A 20,665-nucleotide genomic window follows, 5' to 3' on the forward strand; every position below is an offset into this window, starting at 1 on the left:
GGTGGTAGGACCAGCCCCAACAGAATGCCTGGTGGAACAGCTTGGTTTTGCAGGCCCTGCGGAACTCCATGAAGTCCCGCAGGGCCCTGGTCTTCTATGGGAGGCTGTTCCATCAGGAGGGGGCCAAGGTTGAGAAGGCCCTGGCCTGCGTTCCCAGACCTCCTGTGGGCCAGGGGTAATTAATTGGCTATGCAGAGTTTAAAGTGTTGCTTAGGCAGCAGATGCCACCTCAGCACCAATATCTGCACTGTGTTACTGAAGTTAAGCTGGAGAGATCTGTCCTGGCCTGCTGAGCTCACAGGGAGTCAGATTACAGCTGCTAGCAAGTACAGATGCAGGAGAGCAATCTTACTCAGAGTCCACTTTGTGGCTGGTCCACAATGATTTGTCAGAATTCCAAATAAACTCAAAAAAGGTGGTTCTGGCTTTTTATTTGTTATTTGTTTCATGAAATTATATTGAAATATGTATTTTGCAGTGAATTATTATGGTACATTCCAATTCTGTAAGCCAGTTTATTTGATTAAATGTCTTTTCACACTTCAATCCAATTTATGGTTGGAGTGTTTATATGCTTTATAGATAGCAACTATAGCCGTGATCGCTATAGCTGTTCCACAGATCCATGGAATTGCAGCGGGGGAAATGATTATGCCGACTGCTTTGGCAGCACCTGCAAGAAAAAAGAAGAAGTGTCACCCGGATTCAAGTGTTTGACTCACCTGGCAAAGAATGAGTATCTGCAATATCTGCTCGGGAGTTTTGGGAAATCACACTGGAGTTCAGTTTCCATCTGGGCTCTCTTCCTAGAACTTCCCCCTAATCCCATAGGCATGGAATGGTTGCCTTACAGTCATAATTTAAATCTGGCACAAACAAAATAAAATCTTATTAAGATTCCCCAGACTAGGTACCTAAGCAACAGATGACCTAGAAGTAGGCACAAAAAGTAATAATATTCTGCACAAAATGGAGGAGATGGGATGTTTCCACAAGGACTCCCAATGTTACCTAAATTGATGGTTTGCCTTTTAATTTGTAGTTTGAAAAAAATTATAGAATAGAGGGCAGTTTAGGGAGAAACAGGCAACAACAGGATTCTCCACCACATTAATACCAGGATCCTTCTTTAGGAGATTAGGCCCTGAAATAATAAGGAGAATGATAACTAAAGAAAAGGAATTTTACTGAAAAGAGACATTACAAACGAGAGTATTGCAAACATACAGAACTTAAGAAAATAGCAGAGTAGAGAATATGGTACAATAGCCAAATTAACAAATCGTGTAACCATCTTGTAACCATCAGAAGGTCAAAACAAGAATTTGATGAGAAATGGGAACTGTATTTCTTATTCCAGGCTGAATTATTGGCTAAGATATATATAAATGCTTACTAGATTGTTGTTGCTCTTTAGGAATTGAATGTTAGAATTTGTTAGGAATTAAAATGTTAGAATGAATTTTAAAACTATGTAATGTTCTCGCTGATTGATATTAGTGTTGTAATTTTAAGATCCAATGAATTAAAGTTAACATATATATATAGCTCATGGGTATTTTGTATTTTATTTCTTTCCTTTTTTATATTAATAAATATGTACAATAATAGCAGAGTATCGAATGTACATCAATGGAAATAGTCCATTCATAAATCCATAGAGTTCTACAATAGTGACTATTTCATGCAGGTAAGTAATATCAAAGGACGTAGTGGGTCCACAATTGCACGGAAGAAGATTCGCGGCTCGAAAACGCATTTTCAGTGCACAGGCGTTCTGCTGCTGTTATAATTTTGTGCTGCTGTTATAATTTAGTGCTGCCGGGACGGTATTGGTGAGCGGATTGCTCCTCTGCAACACCATTTTCCGCTTATATCTTGTTCTCCATTGACTTACCTATATGACATTGAAGCAATTGTGAACTCAGCTGGTTGCACTGAGAACTCAGCTGGTTTCAGAGTATCTGGAAAAAGAACCCAAGGTTTTATAGAAACAAGCATGGCTCTCCCAGGCTTGATTTCGTGACACTCACCATAACTTAAAAAATAGTCCAAAGATGAGCTTTTTTAACACCTGTGTGTAGCCTGGGCATCTGAGGCACTCATGCCTGGCCCAGCAGGGGGCGTGGCTATGTTGGGGGCCATTTTGCACCCCCCATGTGACCTACAATGGTGGTGCCTGGGACAAATGTCCCCGGATGTCCCCCATGTAACCACACCACTGACTCAACCCTCCCACTGCTATGAACGAATAACACAATTCATGCATCATGCACAACTTCTGGGGACTCACCCTCAGCAGCTCCAAGGACAAAAGCCTCCTTGCTCATGGCTCCAGCTGATGCAGCCGCTATGGCTCCAGGCTCCATTTCTGTCTTGCTGATGTACCCTGGAGAGAGCAAGTGAAGTCAGTAATTCTGAAGCCTGTTGTCATCTCTAGTGTTACCCCCACCCCCTGAAAAAAAAATCAGGCTGATCCCAGACAGCTCAACTCGGTCACAATTACAACAAAGGAGAGGAGGGATGACACAGGGTTTTTTAATTCCTGTTTCAGGACTTTATATACATATACAACTGTGTATAAAGGAGTATATCAAGGACCTTTCTATGGGCAAACACAGTTTCCATTGTCAAAGGCTTTCACGGCCAGATTCAACTGTTTCTGGAGGGTTTTCTGGGCTGTGTGGCCGTGGTCTGATGTATTTTATTCCTAACATTTCGCCCGCATCTGTGGCTGGCATCTTCAGAGGAGTATCACAGAGGCCGTTTCCGCAACCTCCTGCACGCCGCCAAGAGTACCGGGCGGCGTGGAAAGCCGTTCGCGACGCAAGCATGCTTAACGGGAGAAGCGAGGCCGGCAGGCGGCAGGCGGCTCCGCATCGGAGTCAGCTTCGTTCCTCTTCACGCTACGGTGTCCTCCTGCATTAAGCCTGCGGAGCGTCAGCTCCGCTTCACGCTGCCCTCCGACCCCTGGAGGTTGGAGGACAGTGGCAGGGCTACCGCAGGCTTTGAGGCAGGACACCGTGAAGCGCATGGATCGGAGACAGCGTCTTCCGGGCGCTGAGTTCGCGACAGCGCCGCAGGGAAGACGCTCCTCTCAACAACAACCCTTTAAAGGGTTAGTTGTTTAGAATGCTTCTTGACGCCCTGGGGGGAGGGAAGAAGAGTCAGGTCGCTGCTGCTGCGTTGCAGCAGCGGCTCCTGTGCGAACGGCGGCCTGGGGGCGCCTTTTTTGGCGCCCCCAGGCCGTCATAAATGGGCCGTGCGGAAACGGCCAGAGAAAAGTCTGTTTCTCGCTGTGTCTAAGTGAGAAGAACTTAGACACAGCGAGAAACAGACTTTTCTCTGTGATACACCTCTGAAGATGCCAGCCAGATGCAGGTGAAACGTTAGGAACAAGATCCACCAGACCACGGCCACACAGCCCGGAAAACCCTCCAGAAACAGTTTCCATTATTCTCTATTGGCAATCATTCTCTATGGGCAATTGCTGTCCTTAGTTTTAGTACATCCCTAAAAAAACTTTGTGGTACTGCAGCAGCAAAAAACATGGATCAAAAATCAAACATCCAATGTTTCGTGGCACCGCAGTGATGCAAAAATGTGGTTAAAAAGGTAGTGTTGAGACACCCACGTGACTTGCAGAAGTGGAAACACCCCCCCACGCCTGTAGCACTTATAACAGGGGGAGGTAAGCAATTTCTTTACATGTTTCCCTTCCAGTATGGAGGGGCAGCGCTCCTGCTATGAAAAATCCCCCCCTCATTCTGCCTCAGGGAAGCACTGCATGCCTATACTAGAAGGGAGACCCTCTTCCCCATCAGCTTCCAGTTCAGCAACTGGGAGAAACTATTTAGCACCATACATGCACAAAACACCCTTACTGGAGTATCAGCAGGGCAGGGCGGAAAAGGAACCTACATTTAGGGAGATGGACGATTCCTAGGTGGCACTTTCAATTTCACTTTCTCAAGCCTCGCCCCGCCTTATATCTGGAAAGGGGTGGGCAGGGGGTGCCAAGTGAGATCTCCCATTGGCAGAGTGTGAGGGAATGGACGGGCTTGAGAGCCCCCTAATTGTCCCCCATGCTGCTATATGTGTGGGGAGGGGAGTATTATTCCAAGACTTGCCTCCTTCCCCCCCAGTAAGTCTCCTTGAGCTCCATGAAGCTTGTTCTCTAGCAACTGTGTTTAGGATTTTAAATTGAATTCGTTCACCATTATTGTTCCTGTTGGGGGTTTTAAGAACCCCGACAGTCAATCTGTTGGTCACGGCAGCCACACTTTACCACCTCAGGTCGGTCTGGCTGGTCAAGGAAGTGTTGGAGGCAGAGAGAGTTCTTGGGGTGCGAAAGAAACTTGCCTGAATTTGTCTTCAGGCTGGAACTTCACAAGGGAGGGGGACACGGCAGGGCGGAAGAGCTTTTCTGACTTCGGGGGAGGGGGGGCTGGAATCTGCCTTTAGGGTTGACAACTTCCAGGTAGCAGATCTTCGACTGTTACAAGCGATCGCCAAGCAACAGTGATTAGTTCACTGGGAGAAAAGGCCACACTTGAGGATGGACTGTGTGGTATCACACCCCACTAGAGTCTCTTCCCTCCTCAAACCAAATTCTTCTCAGGTTTCGCCCCCAATATTTCCAGGTATTTTCCAGCATGGAGCTGGTAACCCTACTTTGCAAGCAAGCAAGGAGAGAGAAGCCTTCAGGATAAATAAAAACAGCACCTTTTCCCTGGCTTTGGGATTTAGATTTTACAAAGAGCAATGTGGCTAACTGCGTCTTTTAGCTAAGGAGAGGAGGTTGCCATTTGAAAGAATGAAAGGTGGTGGGATTTGGTTGTGGTGGGTTTTCCGGGCTGCGAGGCCGTGGTCTGGTAGATCTGGTTCCTAACGTTTCGCCTGCATCTGCAGCAGCGTATCACAGAGGGACGTCTGTTACACACGGGGAGTGATGGGCGGCAGTGTCTCAGAAATGTTTCCCAGCTTCCTCCTGATTACAATCAGGCTTCGTCAAAAGACTGCTGAACTGGTGGGAGAGATGACAGAGGAGCTCGGAAATCCCCCGATCCTTCAGAATTGAGGTGTGTGTTGAACTATATCAGTTTTGGTGTGTTTTAGCAGACTGCCTAGTAGACTGCAGTCCCCTTCCTGGCTATGCTTGTAATGAAGTTTCTCTTATGTCCCCTGCCCCGGCCAGAAGTGCAGCTACAGAGAATGGTGCCCGGAGCAAGAACTAAAATTACGCCCCCCCTCCCCCCACATCAGAGAGTAATTTTTACAGAACTGTGTCAAAGCAACGCCTCTTCCCTTTCCCTGAAGAACCTGCACATCTATTCTTGACTCTTGGTTTGAGCGAACAGGGAAATCTGCTCTAAAAAAATATTTACTGTGCACAAAAAAAGGAATGTGCGTGAAACTTGCTTGCTTTTTAAAAAGTAGCAGCCATCTTTCGCTAGCGATTTTGATAACTGGCCATGGGGCTTGCCCCCCAATCCCACCCCCACGGTTGTAGCAGCAATAATAGGGGGAGGGTAGCAATTTCTTACACGTTGCTCTTCCGGAATGGCTTTTTTTCCTTGAAGGAGGGGCAGCGTTTCTGCCAGGAAAAATCCCACCGTCCCGCCTTGCATTCCTGCCACAGGAAAGCACTGCATACCTGTACTGGAAAGGAGACTCCTTCCCCATCAGCTTCCAGTTCGGCAACTGGGAGAAGCTATTTAGCGCGCACACGCGCACACACGCGCGCGCACACACCCACCCACCCTATTTAGCACCATCTCTCTCTCTCTCTCTCTCTCTCTCTCTCTCTCACACACACACACACACACACACACACACCACTTACTTACTTGAGTATCAGGAGGGCAGGACGGCCTGGGAAGGGACCCTGCGTTTTGGAAGATGGACGATTGCCTCGTGGCGCTTTCATTTTCATTTTCCCAAGCCTCGCCCCTGGTTATGCAACCTCTCCCCAGAGTTGGCTGCGAAATGTCCCTCCCGGTCAACTGGTCGGGACCAGATGGTTTACTTCTCAAAGAAACAAGAATAAAGCTTATTCGAAAGAAAAGCAAGAACTGGGGTAACCCTCGCCCCGAATTTTAACTCCTGCTTTCCCACTACTTGGGTGTGATTGGATGATTCTGGGTGTCACTCCCAAGAGTGCCTGTCCAGCAGTGATCTTGTGTTGGTTGCACTGTTCTGTCGCCGCCTTTGCCTGCCTGCCACTGTGACCCTAGTCTGGAGCCACTTCACCAAGCAGCTGTGGATCAAGAAGTGGAGTTTTCTGAGACCCTGTCTGGGTGGTCTGGGTGTACAGACTTTGGTTGCCACAGGGCAGACCAGTAACCAGGGATGGCGCCAGGAAACTGGTAGTGCCAGGGAAGGTAAAGGTTTCTAAGGTGAGTGCGTCAGTAGTGGACAAGGGAATCCTCCTGTCAGTTTTGCACGGACTTGAGGGTTTTTTTTAGGAAAGAACCAGGGAGGACAACCTTGGCTCAGCGTGGACAAGGTACAGGGACCCATGGGCCTACCAAGTGGGCCCCTTTCCAAGTAAATGGGTGGGCACTGGCAGATGTCCGGAGGGAGGTGGAAGAGATGTTGAGACTGGGAGGGATCCAGCCCTCACTCAACTCCTGGGCAACCCCGGGTGTCTTAGTAGCCAAATCAGATGGATCAATCAGGTTTTGTGGGGATTGTGACAGGAAACTCATCTCTTGGGAGAAGGATTTGTCTTCAGTGCTAAAGATGGGTTTGGTAATTATATGGGTGCTGGACAAACTTCGACCTTGCACGTGGGGGCAAGAATTTACCCGCTTGTCAGACCCCTCACCCCGCCAATGGCTGCGGACCATGAAGAACTTGGACTCTAAGCTGCAGAGGTGGTCATGGATGACTCGGGAATACACTGTGAAGAGTGGACACGTTGCGGATTTCCTTTCTTGGAAGGACATGGACTAAGGAAGTGGACTTCTGTGTGTAACCTGATGTGCGTCCAACGGCAAATAACTATGATGGGATTCGCTGCAGAGCGCCTTTCTGAAAAAGGGTGCTCCTCTGCTTGAATCTTACCGTGTTTCCCCGAAAATAAGACAGTGTCTTATATTAATTTTTGCTCCCAAAGATGCGCTATGTCTTATTTTCAGGGGATGTCTTATTTGTCCATTCCACAGCTGCATGCTCTGGTCGATGGGCATGCTTCCAAACAAAAACTTTGCTACGTCTTACTTTTGGGGGATGCCTTATATTTCACACTTCAGCAAAACCTCTACTATGTCTTATTTTCCGGGGGATGTCTTATATTCGGGGAAACAGGGTAGGAGGGGGAGATGTGGAGAAATGGCTTCCCCCCTCCCTTTTCTTTTCCCCCCCTTCTCCAACCAGGCACCCTAGATCTGGAGAACTGAGATTGGAGAGCAGAAATGCGGTGTGCCTAGCAATACAGATAGAGGGAGCCACAAAGGGGTGGCAATAGAGAAGCAGGCAAAAACCTGTGAGGGTGTTCTTTTTTGTTTTGGCTTCTTGGTTCTGAGGAGAGAAGGGCTCTGGCCTGAGCTGAGAAGGCAGCGGCCATGTTTCTAGGCTGTGTGCGCAGCCACGTGACGTGAGCCCTTCGCAAATGGCAACTGTTTAAGCTCTGAGGACCTACCCTGCTTTCCAACATCGGTTAGGCAGGGTATGTAATAGTGATAGGGGAAGAGGATTCACATTTTGTCTCCTTTTATTTGTATTCCTTGCTTTTATCTGGTGCAGTGCCAAAAAGTTCTTATGATTGTTCCACTGTTAATTGTTCTCTGTACCACGTATGCCCCCACTGTCTTGGACATGCTGTTTGAATAGGAAACTGAGGCAGAGGCCTTGCAAGAGGTAGAGGAAGCTGGGAAATCCTGGTCTTTCCCAGTGGGCAGTCCTCAAAGGATCAGGTGGTGGCAGCATACCCTGAGGGAAAGATAGCCCTCTCCAGGGAAAAGTTGGTAACCTCTGGGAGAGCGCAGAGTGCAAAATAGGGCCTGCCAGCCATAAGCAAGCCCGTTTCGCCACCACAGGAAAACCCCACAGTGATCAACTGCTCCTCAGCTGTTGGGTAAGTAGTGCATGCATACATGGTCTTCAGGGGTCAATCATCAGATCTTATCTCAGCAGAATAATCAAACAACACTGTAAATATGTTGTTTAAAATGAAACACACTGTTTTTATTAGGCAAATGCAACTAACCCTACAAGTACTGAAAAATGCATGCGACAAAAGTCAGGTCTGCTAACATTTCTTAATCTTAGCTAAACACGTAAGCATTACAATTTTCTAAAAGTAGGAGTAACTTCATTAGGCAGACTAGAATACATCTTGGAAACAGCTATTATCATTTCAATTTATAATTCAATCAGTTTTAGAACAAAGCCGTCTTGTCTCTCTCTTGGGTAAGGTTCTTTGCTTTGTTTTTGTATAGAATTGATGTATCTTAAACTTAAGCTTAAAGAAACCAGGGTTCACCATCTGTGTGGGTTAGTATTTTTTCCTGTTCCATTTTTGTGTTACAACAACTTGGGTTTTCTTTCACTGTAGGACAAATTTTTAAAAAACAATCATAATGCCTGAAGAACACCAGACCACATGGTGACCTTCACAGAAGACAATGGTAAAGACGATGGACAGAACATTGTCTCTCTTCATTATCTCTTTGTTCTCATTGTGGCGCATTGCTTTTTTGTGTTGGCTTTTCCATGCTAGCTGTGTTCCTCCCTGCAGGCGAGTAGTAGGGTGGGCAGCATCTCCATCCACACTGGATGTTTACCAGTTCCAGTCAGTTAGCCTGGGACAGTTTGCAGTATGGCATGCTTGCAAAGACCAGTATGATGAACTCCTCTGATTAACACACTGAGGGGGTAGCCCAGAGATTGGAATCTCAGCCCAGGTTATTGTGAAACTCAGCTGTGTGCTTTGACCGGGGAGAGGCCCCATGTGCTGTCCTTCTTCGTGGTTGTTGACAGCTGAAGGGACATAAGCATATTCTTCTCCTGTACTGACTTCTCTGTAGATGCGATTTTCTTCTGTAGACTAATTTAGTGGTGATGGAACGTGCCATCAAGTCACTGCCAATTCATGGTGACGCTTCTTGGGGTTTTCCAGGCAAAAAATGTTCAGAGGTGCTTTGCCATTGCCTGCCTTTTTGTAGCACATCTGGACTTCCTTGGTGGTCTCCTATTCAAAGACTAACCAGGGTTGAACCTGCCTAGCATCTGATGAGATCAGGCTAGTCTGAGCTATCCAGGTCAGGGTGTAGCCTACTTTAGACAACTGAAGCAAATTTATTTTCCTTCACATTGTTTTTCGTTTCCATACTCCTTACAGGGAAAAAGCATTGCTTATTGGCAATGTACTACAGCGGAACCTCGGTTTTCATCAGTTTCAGTTTTCATCGATTTTTTCAGTGAAAAATTTGTCTTGGTTTTCATCAATTTGCCTCGGTTTTCATCAACTTGCAGTGAGGTGCAGGGGTTTGTGGAGAAAAATTACCCGGACAAAGCTGTTGCAGGCTGTGTCTGCAACTTGTTGAATGACAATGTCTTGCCCCATTTCAGACAAATCTTAAAGAGGCGTCAGAAACAGACCTCTTTGGACAGCTTTCTGGTGCAACATTGGTCCACTGACTCTGAAGCTGGTCCTAGTGTTATTGTTTGTTACTGTTTTCAGCATTAAACACTATGTTTATTCACCAAAAAATATGTTTTTTGGTATGTTTTTTGGAGTGCCTAGAACGGATTAATTGGATTTACATTGATTCCTAAGGAAAATTTTGCCTCGGTTTTCATCGGTTTCGGTTTTCATCGATTCTTTTCGGACAGATTACCAACGAAAACCGAGGTTCCACTGTATATGAAAACACATTTATATAATTAAGGAATGTTTCAGCATTTTTAAGGATCTTCATTTTGTTGGTATTTTTCTATAATAATTCAGTCCCCATAGAAAAAAAGATTTGAAGTATCTCATTTGATTTTACGTTTGACCAATAAATGATGTGCGTGCGAAAGGGGGACACACACAATATCTCCAATGGAAAAATAATTTGGGTTAGGCAAAGAAAAATTCTGTTAAGAATTTTAAAGTCTTACATTTTCATCATCTTTCAATACCTGTGAATGTGTGTTTTTATCACATATATAACTGTTTTGGGTTCTGGTGGGGAATTTTTCTGAAATTGCTTTATGAATGTGTTATCAGAGGGGCAGCTTAGCTTTGGATTGTTTGTTTGTTCAAAAAGCAATTGAGTTGTTCCGCAAACCAAATTAATTTTAAAAAACCTCTGGAATCCTTAAGAGTGCAGGACATAGGGCTTATGAAGGGATACATCAACCCAAATCTTGGATGCCTTTCTATTAGCTGGGCCATCCCCTCCCCTCCCCCTTCTGCTGTTTGCAGGAACAAAGCGCCAGCTGTCCCTGGGTGGCCTGACTGGTTCCTCTTCTGGACTGAAATAGGGCCCCTGTTGTGCTATTCCAGTGTGTTTCCACCGGGCCATGCTCATCTTTGCAAGGCCCCTGCTTTGCCCGTACTGCTGGCGTTTGTCATGAGGGATGCAATCAAATACTTCAGACCAAATGCTGCTGCTTCATTGGCCACAGTCAGTAGGCTGAGTGGTACGGGCAACAGGCTGGGTGTGGTGGCTGGGTTTTTGTTGTGTTTTGTAGGGAGCTAGATCACTGTTAGAACAGAAGGCTTTGTGTTTGGGCTACCATCCATCTCCCCCTCGTCCCGCAATTGCTCAGACAAAAGTGCCTGGCTTGACATATGGGAGCCATTCCTGGTAGGAGCGTAAGGGGAAAATTTGTTTAGGATTCTTTTAGGGGTGCTATCCTTCATTCCCACTGTCTGTTCTACCACGGCTTGGGAGGAGGAAAGTGGGCAACGGAGTAGGACTCATACACTGAGACCCAGGCTTGCCAGTTCTGACCTGGGAAATTCCAGGATATTTGCGAGTGGAGCTTGAAGAAGCTGAATTTGGGGAGGGAAGGAGGTCAGCGGAGATGTGGAGCCAGAGGGTTTGCCCTTTGAGCTACCATTTGTTCCAGAAGAACTGGTCCTGGGGTCTGGAGACCAGGCTTAAGTCTCAGCAAATTCTGAGCCACATATGAAGGGTGGCAACCTTTTATCATCTATGGTGCTTACTGGAGTCTTGCTGACATCACAGACCTTTGTTATGGCTATGCAGTCACTGGGTCTTCCCACCCAGTGGGGAATACAGGGGTGTGACTATATCAGTGAATGGGCGATGGCTGAGAGAAGCCATTAGACACCACTCTGCGACTGTTAGCTGACACCAGGATTGCAGGGACTCTATGGCATGCTCACTGTGCAATCTGGGCACTGAAGAGTGGCACATGTTTTCCCCCTCTCCCAGAGAATGCCACGGGCTGCTAACCATCAGGACTGGCACCAAAACAGAACCACATTAGTTGTTCCTGGCCGAATCTATCACAGGTGTCCCCACAACATGTTCCCGTGAGTGCCATGGCACCCAGCATCTTTTCTGGCACCCACCAAGTGTTTTTAGAAGTGGATTAGGCTAGGTAGGGCTTTTGCCCAGTTAAGCTTCTTATTGACTACTGAAGAGTTTATTTATTTTTTGGATTTATTAATCGCACCTTCTAGGTCTGGATCAGGATGATGTACAAGCAAAATTATGCTAGACAGTACCCAAAATAATTAGATAAAACTACAAAACTATAAAATTCTTAAAATCAACAATCCATAAAACTAACTTCACTGGAGTCCACAGAAACTAAAAGAGAGAAGCAAGACCCATCTGTGAGCTAACACATAGCCCCAGGGGAGACTGGTGGCCGTAGGACCAGCCCCAACAAAATGAAGTCTTGCAGGGCCCTGGTCTCCTATGGGAGATTGTTCCACCAGGAGGGGGGCAAGGTTGAGAAGGCCCTAGCCTGCATTGAGGCCAGACCTCCCGTGGGCCAGCGGTAATTAATTGGTTATGCAGAGTTTAAAGTGTTGCTTAGGCAGCAGATGCCACCTCAGCACCAAGATCTGCACTGTGTTGCTGAAGTTAAGCTGGAGATGTGAGAGGGAGAGAACAATCTTACTCTGAGTCCACTTTGTGGCTGGTCCACAATGCTGTGTCAGAATTCCAAATGTGCCTGTAAACTCAAAAAAGGTGGTTCTGGCTTTTATTTGTTATTTGTTTCATTAAATCATATTGCAATACGTATTTGGCACTGAATTATTACTGTAAATTCGTATTCTGTAAGCCAGTTTATTTGATTAAATGTCTTTTCACACTTCAAACCGATTTATGGTTTCTCCCATGTGAATTCTTTGATAGGAATTAAAATTGCCATGCCAAATGAATTTTGTTTTCACTCCAGAAAATTATATGGTTTCTCCCAGTGTGAATTCATTGATGGGAAGCACGGTTTTTACTTTGTGGTAGCTCTATGCTGGGGATAATTAGGAAAGAAGTTGATAATAAAACTGCAAGGATTGTCATGCCCTTATATAAAGCCATGGTGCGACCGCACTTGGAGTACTGTGTTCAGTTCTGGTCGCCACATCTCAAAAAGGATATCGAAGAGATAGAAAAAGTGCAGAGAAGGGCAACGAGGATGATTGAAGGATTGGAGCACCTTCCTTATGAGGAGATGCTGCAGCGTTTGGGGCTCTTTAGTTTGGAGAGGAGATGTCTGAGGGGGGATATGATTGAAGTCTATACAATCATGCATGGGGTATAAAATGTTGACAGAAATTTTTCTCTCCTTCTCACAATACTAGAACCAGGGGGCATACATTGAAAATGCTGGGGGGAAGAATTAGGACTAATAAAAGGAAATACTTCTTCACACAACATGTGATTGGTGTTTAGAATATGCTGGCCACTAACCTGGATAGCTTTAAAAAGGGCTTGGACAGATTTATGGAGGAGAAGTCGATCTATGGCTACCAATCTTGATCCTCCTTGATCTCAGATTGCAAATGCCTTAGCAGACTAGGTGCTCAGGAGCAGCAGCAGCAGAAGGCCATTGCTTTCACATCCTGCATGTGAGCTCCCAAAGTCGCCTGGTGGGCCACTGCGAGTAGCAGAGTTCTGGACTCTGGTCTGATCCAGCTGGCTTGTTCTTATGCACTCCAGTAATTGATGTATTGTATCCTCTTTGTGAATTCTTTCATGAGAAGCAAGGCTTCCACAAACACTGAAGCTTTTTCAACATTGTAGACATTTTAGGTTTTCTCCCTGGTATGAGCTCATTGATGGCAAAATTAGTGTTGCTCTGTCACTGAAGCTTTTTCCACAATCTATACATTTGTATGGTTCTTCCCCACATGAATTATTTGGTGACAAGTAAGGGTTCTACGATCTCTGATGTTTTTTCCAGAGTAAAGGCATTTGTGTGGTTCTTTTCCTTGTGAATTGTTTGGTGGAAAGTAAGCTGATTACTCCATCTGAAGTTTTCCCCACACTCTAGGCATTTATATGGTTTCTCCCCTGTGTGAATCCTTTGATGAGAAGTAAGGGTTCTACGATCACTGAGGCTTTTTCCACACTCCAGACATTTATATGGTTTCTCCCCAGTGTGAATTCTTTGGTGGGAAGTAAGCTGACTCTTCCATCTGAAGCTTTTCTCACACTCCAAGCATTTATATCGTTCCTCTCCTGTGTGAATTCTTTGATGGGAAGTGAGCTGGCTCTTCCATCTGAAGCTTTTCCCACACTCCAGGCAAGTATATGGCTTCTCCCCTGTGTGAATTCGCTGATGGTAAGTAAGGTCATAACTCCGACTAAAGTTTTTTCCACACTCCAGGCATTTATATGGTTTCTCACCAGTGTGAATTCTTTGATGGGAACGAAGGCGCCCACTCTCACTAAAGCTTTTTCCACACTGCTGGCATGAATACGGCTTCTCCCCGGTATGAATACTTTGATGGGAAGTAAGGGTTCTACGATAACTGAAGCTTTTTCCACACTGCAGGCATTTATATGGCTTCTCCCCTGTGTGACTTCTTTGATGAGAGCTAAGGGTCCTACGGTCACTGAAGCTTTTCCCACACTCCAGGCATGCATATGGTTTCTCCCCTGTGTGAATCATTTGATGAGAAATAAGGGTTCTACGATCACTAAGGTTTTTACCACAGTACAGGCATTTATAGGGTTTCTCCCCTGTGTGAACTCTCTGATGGTAAAGTAGTTTACCTCTGTCACTAAGGTTTTTCCCACACTGCTGGCATTTAAATGGTTCCTCCCCTGTGTGAATTCTTTGGTGAGAATTAAGCTGAGTCTTCCATCTGAAGCTTTTCCCACACTCCAAGCATTTATATGGTTTCTCTCCTGTGTGAATCCTTTGATGATAAGTAAGCCTTCCACGAGCAATGAAGCCTTTTCCACACTCTAGACATTTAAATGGTTTCTCTCCTGTATGAGTTTGTTGATGGTAAATAAGTGTTCTTCTCCCACAAAAGCTTTTCCCACATTCCAGGCATTTATATGGTTCCTCCCCTGTGTGAATTCTTTGGTGGGAAGTAAGTTGACTACTCCTCCTGAAGCCTTTCCCACATTCCAGGCATTTAAATGGTTTCTCTTCTGTGTGAATCATTTGATGAGAAATCAGATGTCCACGAATAGTGAAGCTTTTTCCACATTCCAGGCATGAATAAAGATTCTCCCCTGTGTGAATTCTTTGATGGCAAATAAGGTTTCTACGAGCAGTAAAGCCTTTTCCACACTCCAGGCATTTATACGGTTTCTCCCCTCTGTGAATCATTAGATGAGAACTAAGGGTTCTACGATCACTGACACATTTTCCGCAGTCCAGGCACTGATATGGCTTCACCCCTGTATGAATCCTTTGATGAGAAGTCAGGCTTCCACGAACCCTGAAGCTTTTTCCACACTCCAGGCATTTATATGGTTTCTCCCCTGTGTGAATTCTTTGGTGGGAAGAAAGATGACTACTAGATCTGAAGCTTTTCCCACACTCCAGGCATTTATATGGTTTCTCCCCTGTGTGGATCCTTTGATGAGAAGTAAGGCTTCCACGAACAATGAATCTTTTCCCACATACCAGGCACTGAAATGGCTTCTCCCCTGTATGCGTTTGTTGATGGTATGTTAGTGTTCCTTTCTCACGAAAGGTTTTCCCACACTCCATGCATTTATATGGTTCCTCCCCTGTATGAACTCTTTGATGGGAAATAAGCTGACCACTCCATCTGAAGCTTTTCCCACATTCTATACATTTGTATGGTTTTTCCCAAGTGTGAATTCTTTGATGGGAATTTCGGCTTCCTTTCCGCCCAAAGCCTTTTCCATAGTGCATGAATTTATACGGTTGCTTTCTGTTAGAGGTGTTCCACTGAATATTGATGACTGATTTTTCAGGAACATTTTCCCTGGTTGCCGCTTGCTCTTTTCTCTTGTCTCCTTGGTATATGTTTTGCAGTACAGAGTTACCATCCTGCACAAAACTGGAATTCTTCATCTCTTCAGCTGGGTCTTCGCCCTCTTCCTTCCTCAATGCATACAAATATTCAAACTTCTCTTTCACCTCTGAAGTTGCATCTTCTTGCTCCATCACTGGAAGTTCTTTTGTTTCCTTTGCTGACTCCCACACACCTCCTACCAAAAAGAGAGAGAGAGAGAAACCAGGTGGGATGAGAGGACACGTTGCCCAAATATCTGTGTAAGAGATTTATGCTTTCATAGAATCAGAGTTGGAAGAAACCACAAGGGCCATCAAGTCCAACCTCCTGCAATGCAGGAACACGCAATCAAAGCACTCCTGACAGAGGGCCATCGAGCCTCCCTTTAAAAACCTCCAAAGGAGACTCCACCACACTCTGAGGTAGTGCATTCCACTGTCGAACAGCCCTTACTGTCAGGAGGTTTTTTGTGATGTTTAGGTGGAATCTCTTTTTCTTCACTTTGAACCCATTACTTCTGATCCTACCTAGTCTCTGGTGCAGCAAAAACAAGCTTGCTCCCTCACCAACACGGCATCCCTTCAAATATCTAGACTGGGTTATCATGTCACCTCTTAACCTTCTCTTCACCAAACTAAACATATCCAGCTCCTTAAGTCTCTCCTCGTAGGGCATGGATTTCAGACCCTTTCCCATTTTGGTTGCCCTCCTATGGAACTGTTCCAGTTTGTCAATATCCTTCTTGTTTTTCTTGGTAATGGTTGTGTTTGCCTTTTGTGAATGCTTAGAGGTTATGCTCAAACTATCTTTAGAGAGTTCTCACCCCCTCTTTCTTACATCTTTGAAAATTCCAAACTGAGTAAGTTGGCAGAGTTGCCACTTGTACTTTGCCAAAAAAGACAATAAAGAAAAGGCTGTACAATGGACACCTTCCACTTCAATGTAACCCAGTTCTTTTAAGCTTCTCTTCTCCTGCCAGAGTAAAATTTCAGGGGGAGTGTTTGGGGATGTGGGAAGGTCACCATTTAAGAGCAGGACAGCCATTTGTGCTTTAACACACATGGCAGAGAGTCTGAAAAGAGGTGGCCAACCAGATGGAGAAAAGCGTACTGTAACAAGAACAAGAAAGGATGAAACTAAGAAGTTATATATCTTTAACATCACAGAGTTATGTTTTAGATTGTGGGAGCAAAATATGTATTTTTACATTTCTCATTTTCTCTGTGCTCAGATGACCTGGAGGGTAGGTGGGGATGGTTTGGAAGAATTTGGGAGGATGATAGAAATGACTGGTCCACAGTCCACCACTGGCTCCACAGATTACTGACTGGGGCCACCTCATGGATTGGGCACCTCTGTGTGGGATGACTCTTCTACTGACTCTGATTGATAGTAGAGAGAATTCTTATTCAATCCAGTTGGAGACAACAGAGAGTAACTATAGCTGAAGAAGAGCAGGATTTTATACCTCTTTTGCTATGTTAAGAAGTCTCAAAGGGATGTAAAAGCATATTCATCTCTCCAGGGCAGGCACCTGGTGAGAGAACTGTGTCTAGCCGTCTTTGTGAGGAAGAGTGGGGAATCAAACCCTGTTCTCTAGATTAGTCTGCTGTTCTTAACCACTATAGCATGCTAGCTCACTTAAATAAAGAAAGAAGAGGGGAAAGGCTGGAAAGAGGTCAAATCCTCACTGTGGTTCAGATCAGGAATTGTGGCCAAAACAAGAACGAGTGGGGTCATTTTACCATACCTGGCAAAAAAAGTAGACAGAAACTGGGACATGAACAAAATTATTGATTGTACGGACAATGGGAATTCATGCGCTTGGTGTTTGGAAACATTTTCCAATGTCTTGGTTGGGAGTGTGGTCATGTGACAGACTAGATGGTATTGGCCAATCTGTAGCTGGTGACAAAAGGGTCAAGAACAGAATTTCACTGGGACAGCAATTGAAAGAGTCAATAGAGAGATTGGACTCTGTCCTGATTGCTTAAGGAATTTGTGGATTGATGGATACACACTGGCTTTAAGCAGCGGACACCCTATCAGATCCTCTGAAGATGCCAGCCACAGATGCAGGCGAAACGTCAGGAGAGAATGCTGCTAGAACACGGCCATACAGCCCGGAAACCACACAGCACCCCACGGACACCCAATCCTTCAAGGGGTGGTAGTGGTCTTCTACTTAGTGAAGTCATTGAGAAGCCAATTATGGTGGCAGAAGAACACACTGGTATTTCTGTGATTCTCTGGACAGAGGGTGCCATTTACAACCAAAAGGGAAACACACTAGCTCTTGAATAAGTTAACACCTATTGATAGGAATGTCAATACTTTGGAAGGCTACAGATCCATGAGTTGGCATCCAGATTACTTTACAACCCCAGAGTCCAAGTGGGGAGCGGTGTGGTAAAAGGGAACTGTCGTTTTCTTTGGGGATCTCTGCCATTTGATGGTAGAGAGAAGCACACTTGATCTTGCAGTTGCTGTGAAGGACAGAGAGGGATGCTCATAAAGACACTTGCAACCAGCAAAGACCAGACATGTCACCAATTGTGAAAACCTAATTAGTCACTTCTCTTTTGTTTGCTCAGCTCTGTGCACCTAATACTGAGTTTGTACCTTGTAAAAACAACTGTGCTTCATTAAGAGGGGCAATACATTTCCTTACCCAGCTGCCCTGGTTACTCTTCACTCACTTTGCTTTGCAGGCACAGCATCCCAGGAGGATCAAGGTCTGCCATATTTATTTATTTATTTATTTATTTATTTATTTATTTATTTATTTATTTATTTATTTATTAATTATTACATTTTTATACCGCCCTCCCCCGGAGGGCTCAGGGCGGTGTACAACACCAACAAGCAGACAATAAAACAAATAAAATAATTAAGACTTAAAATGCAGCAGCGTTCAGCTATCAAACCTGATTTAAATTTAAGTTTAAAAATAGATGGCATCCGACTATTACACTCCTCTTAAGAGAGGGACAGTGGGTCTAGAATGTTACACAGCATGTTTGTTTGTTATCCACTTCAAGGACACTCAGGAGAAACAGGGCTAGGAAATACCCTGGCCCGAAAGTCTCTGCCTCTCTAGGCGAACAACACTTGGCTCAGCTTGGCAGAAGTGATCTGGGCAGGTGTAAGGATCTTCCAGTTTTAATAAGTTCCAGATCTACATGTACCACTTCAGTATCTAAACCTCATCCAAACTTTTTGAGGGAGAAGCTCAGACGTGAAGGACAAAAAAGCCCACCGGCCTGTTGAAGGAAGTGCAGAAAAAACACAGTCCCAAAATAGACGTAAGCTGTCACCTGCCAGTCCCAGCTCTTCAACACAACCCACGAGAAACAGCTCTTCCTCTTCTTCCAGCCAGGATACGAGATCTGGTTTGGCAATCTGAGGTTCTTGTGTCACAGGAAAAAAAAACACAATTATAAATCTTCTTTGTGCATGCTAATTCAGCAGATCCAAGAGAGATAAACTCTGTATTGTCGAAGGCTTTCACAGCCGGAATCACTGGGGTGCTGTGTGGTTTCCGGGCTGTATGGCCGTGTTCTAGCAGCATTCTCTCCTGACGTTTCGCCTGCATCTGTGGCTGGCATCTTCAGAGGATCTGATAGTAGGAATGGAAGCAAATGGAGTATATATACTGTGAGGTCAAAAGGTGAGGCCCTCTGAATAGAGTAGCCTGGTATGTGAGTCACAAAGAAAGTCTGTGACCTGGGAGTAACAATGAAGATAGCAAGGTCAATAGGTGAAAGCATCTGAATAGAAGTATCCTGGTCTTTGTTTCCTTTGATTGCTATTGCCTATAGTTGTCCTGTGTTTGTGTGGAGCTGATTAGTCACTGTCTTGATTCTAGAGTTTTTCAACACTGGCAGCCAAATTCTGTTCATTTTCATAGTTTCTTCCTGTTGAAGTTGTCCATGTGCTTGTGAATTTCAATAGCTTCTCTGTGTAGTCTGACATAGTGGTTGTCAGAGTGGTCCAGAATTTCTGTATTTTCAAATAATATTCTGTGTCCAGGTTAGCAGAACACTTGATAAACCAACCTGGACACAGAATATTATTTGAAAATACAGAAATTCTGGACCACTCTGACAAATAATAAATTCTGGACCACTCTGACAAATTTTCAAATAATATTCTGTGTCCAGGTTAGCAGAACACTTGATAAACCAACCTGGACACAGAATATTATTTGAAAATACAGAAATTCTGGACCACTCTGACAACCACTATGTCAGACTACACAGAGAAGCTATTGAAATTCACAAGCACATGGACAACTTCAACAGGAAGGAAGAAACTATGAAAATGAACAGAATTTGGCTGCCAGTGTTGAAAAACTCTAGAATCAAGACAGTGACTAATCAGCTCCACACAAACACAGGACAACTACTATCGCAGGCAATAACAATCAAAATGGAAACAAAAGACCAGGATCCTTCCTTATTCGAGATGCTTTTCACCCATTGACACTTGCTATCTTTCATTGTTACCCCAGGTCGTACAGAACTTTCTTTGCCCGACCTCACCATACCAGGCTACTACTCTATTCAGAGTGGCCTCTACCTTTTGACCTCACAGTATATATATAATTCCGATTTGCTTCCATTCCTACTTCATCAGATCCTCTTGAAGATGCCAGTGGCGGCAAGCGACCGCTGGCGGGCTCTACAACACCAAGCTAAACTCTTTGTTCCTCTGGGGTGGGGTGGGGAGCAACGCTCAAGGCCATTTTGGACCCGTTTTCCACAGATGAAGAAAACGCCAGGAGAGCAAATGCTGCGACGTTTTAAAATAAAGATAGCACTTGTATATTAGGGGTTTTACCTTTTACTCCACTCATTCAAAATGGATGGATCGCCCGGCCCTGCTTTCGGCTCGACTATTCTTTCATGACTTGCTTGCCCAGCCATCCATCATAAACGCTCCGCTCACTTGCCCGCGCTTACCTGCTTGGCTTTGCCAGCTCACTTGCCGCCAACACCTGCTTGCCTTGCCCCAGCTCACTTGCCGTAACACCTGCTTGCCTTGCCCGTAGCTCCTTGCCATAAACACCTGCTTGCCCTGCCAGCCGCTCACTTGCCGCCAGCTTACCGCTTCTTCGCCCGGCTCTTGCCGTAACACCTGCTTGCCCTGCCGCTCACTTGCCAGCCGCTTACCTGCTTGCCTTGCCAGCCAGCTCATGCCGTAGCTTACCTGCTTGCCCTGCCATTCACTTGCCGCCCGGCT

General features: G+C 45.2%; 3 protein-coding genes and 1 long non-coding RNA gene across 34 annotated transcripts in view; all 4 read right to left on the minus strand.

Annotated features, from left to right (window-relative positions):
• Positions 1-20,665, minus strand: part of LOC125428587 (zinc finger protein 883-like) — a 1,608,225-nt gene that overhangs the window by 352,680 nt on the left and 1,234,880 nt on the right. The gene's annotated exons all lie outside the window — the stretch shown is intronic.
• The window catches only part of LOC125428572 (zinc finger protein 420-like), a 226,212-nt gene that overhangs the window by 90,531 nt on the left and 115,016 nt on the right, over positions 1-20,665 (minus strand). The gene's annotated exons all lie outside the window — the stretch shown is intronic.
• The window catches only part of LOC125428583 (zinc finger protein 850-like), a 57,741-nt gene that overhangs the window by 28,462 nt on the left and 8,614 nt on the right, over positions 1-20,665 (minus strand). The window contains exons 5-7 of the mRNA XM_048488943.1: positions 18,739-18,831; positions 13,443-15,617; positions 5,299-5,300 (exon numbers count right to left, since the gene is read on the minus strand). Coding sequence (XP_048344900.1) covers positions 5,299-5,300; positions 13,443-15,617; positions 18,739-18,831 — 2,270 coding nt within the window. The remainder of the gene's footprint in view (positions 1-5,298; positions 5,301-13,442; positions 15,618-18,738; positions 18,832-20,665) is intronic.
• Positions 416-3,913, minus strand: LOC125428913. The gene is made up of 3 exons (XR_007243878.1): positions 3,885-3,913; positions 2,294-2,389; positions 416-673 (listed from the first exon to the last, which is right to left on the minus strand). It is a non-coding gene; the product is annotated as an uncharacterized LOC125428913 (long non-coding RNA).

The sequence above is a fragment of the Sphaerodactylus townsendi genome, linkage group LG03, assembly GCF_021028975.2.
Source record: "Sphaerodactylus townsendi isolate TG3544 linkage group LG03, MPM_Stown_v2.3, whole genome shotgun sequence".
Lineage (NCBI taxonomy): Eukaryota > Metazoa > Chordata > Lepidosauria > Squamata > Sphaerodactylidae > Sphaerodactylus > Sphaerodactylus townsendi.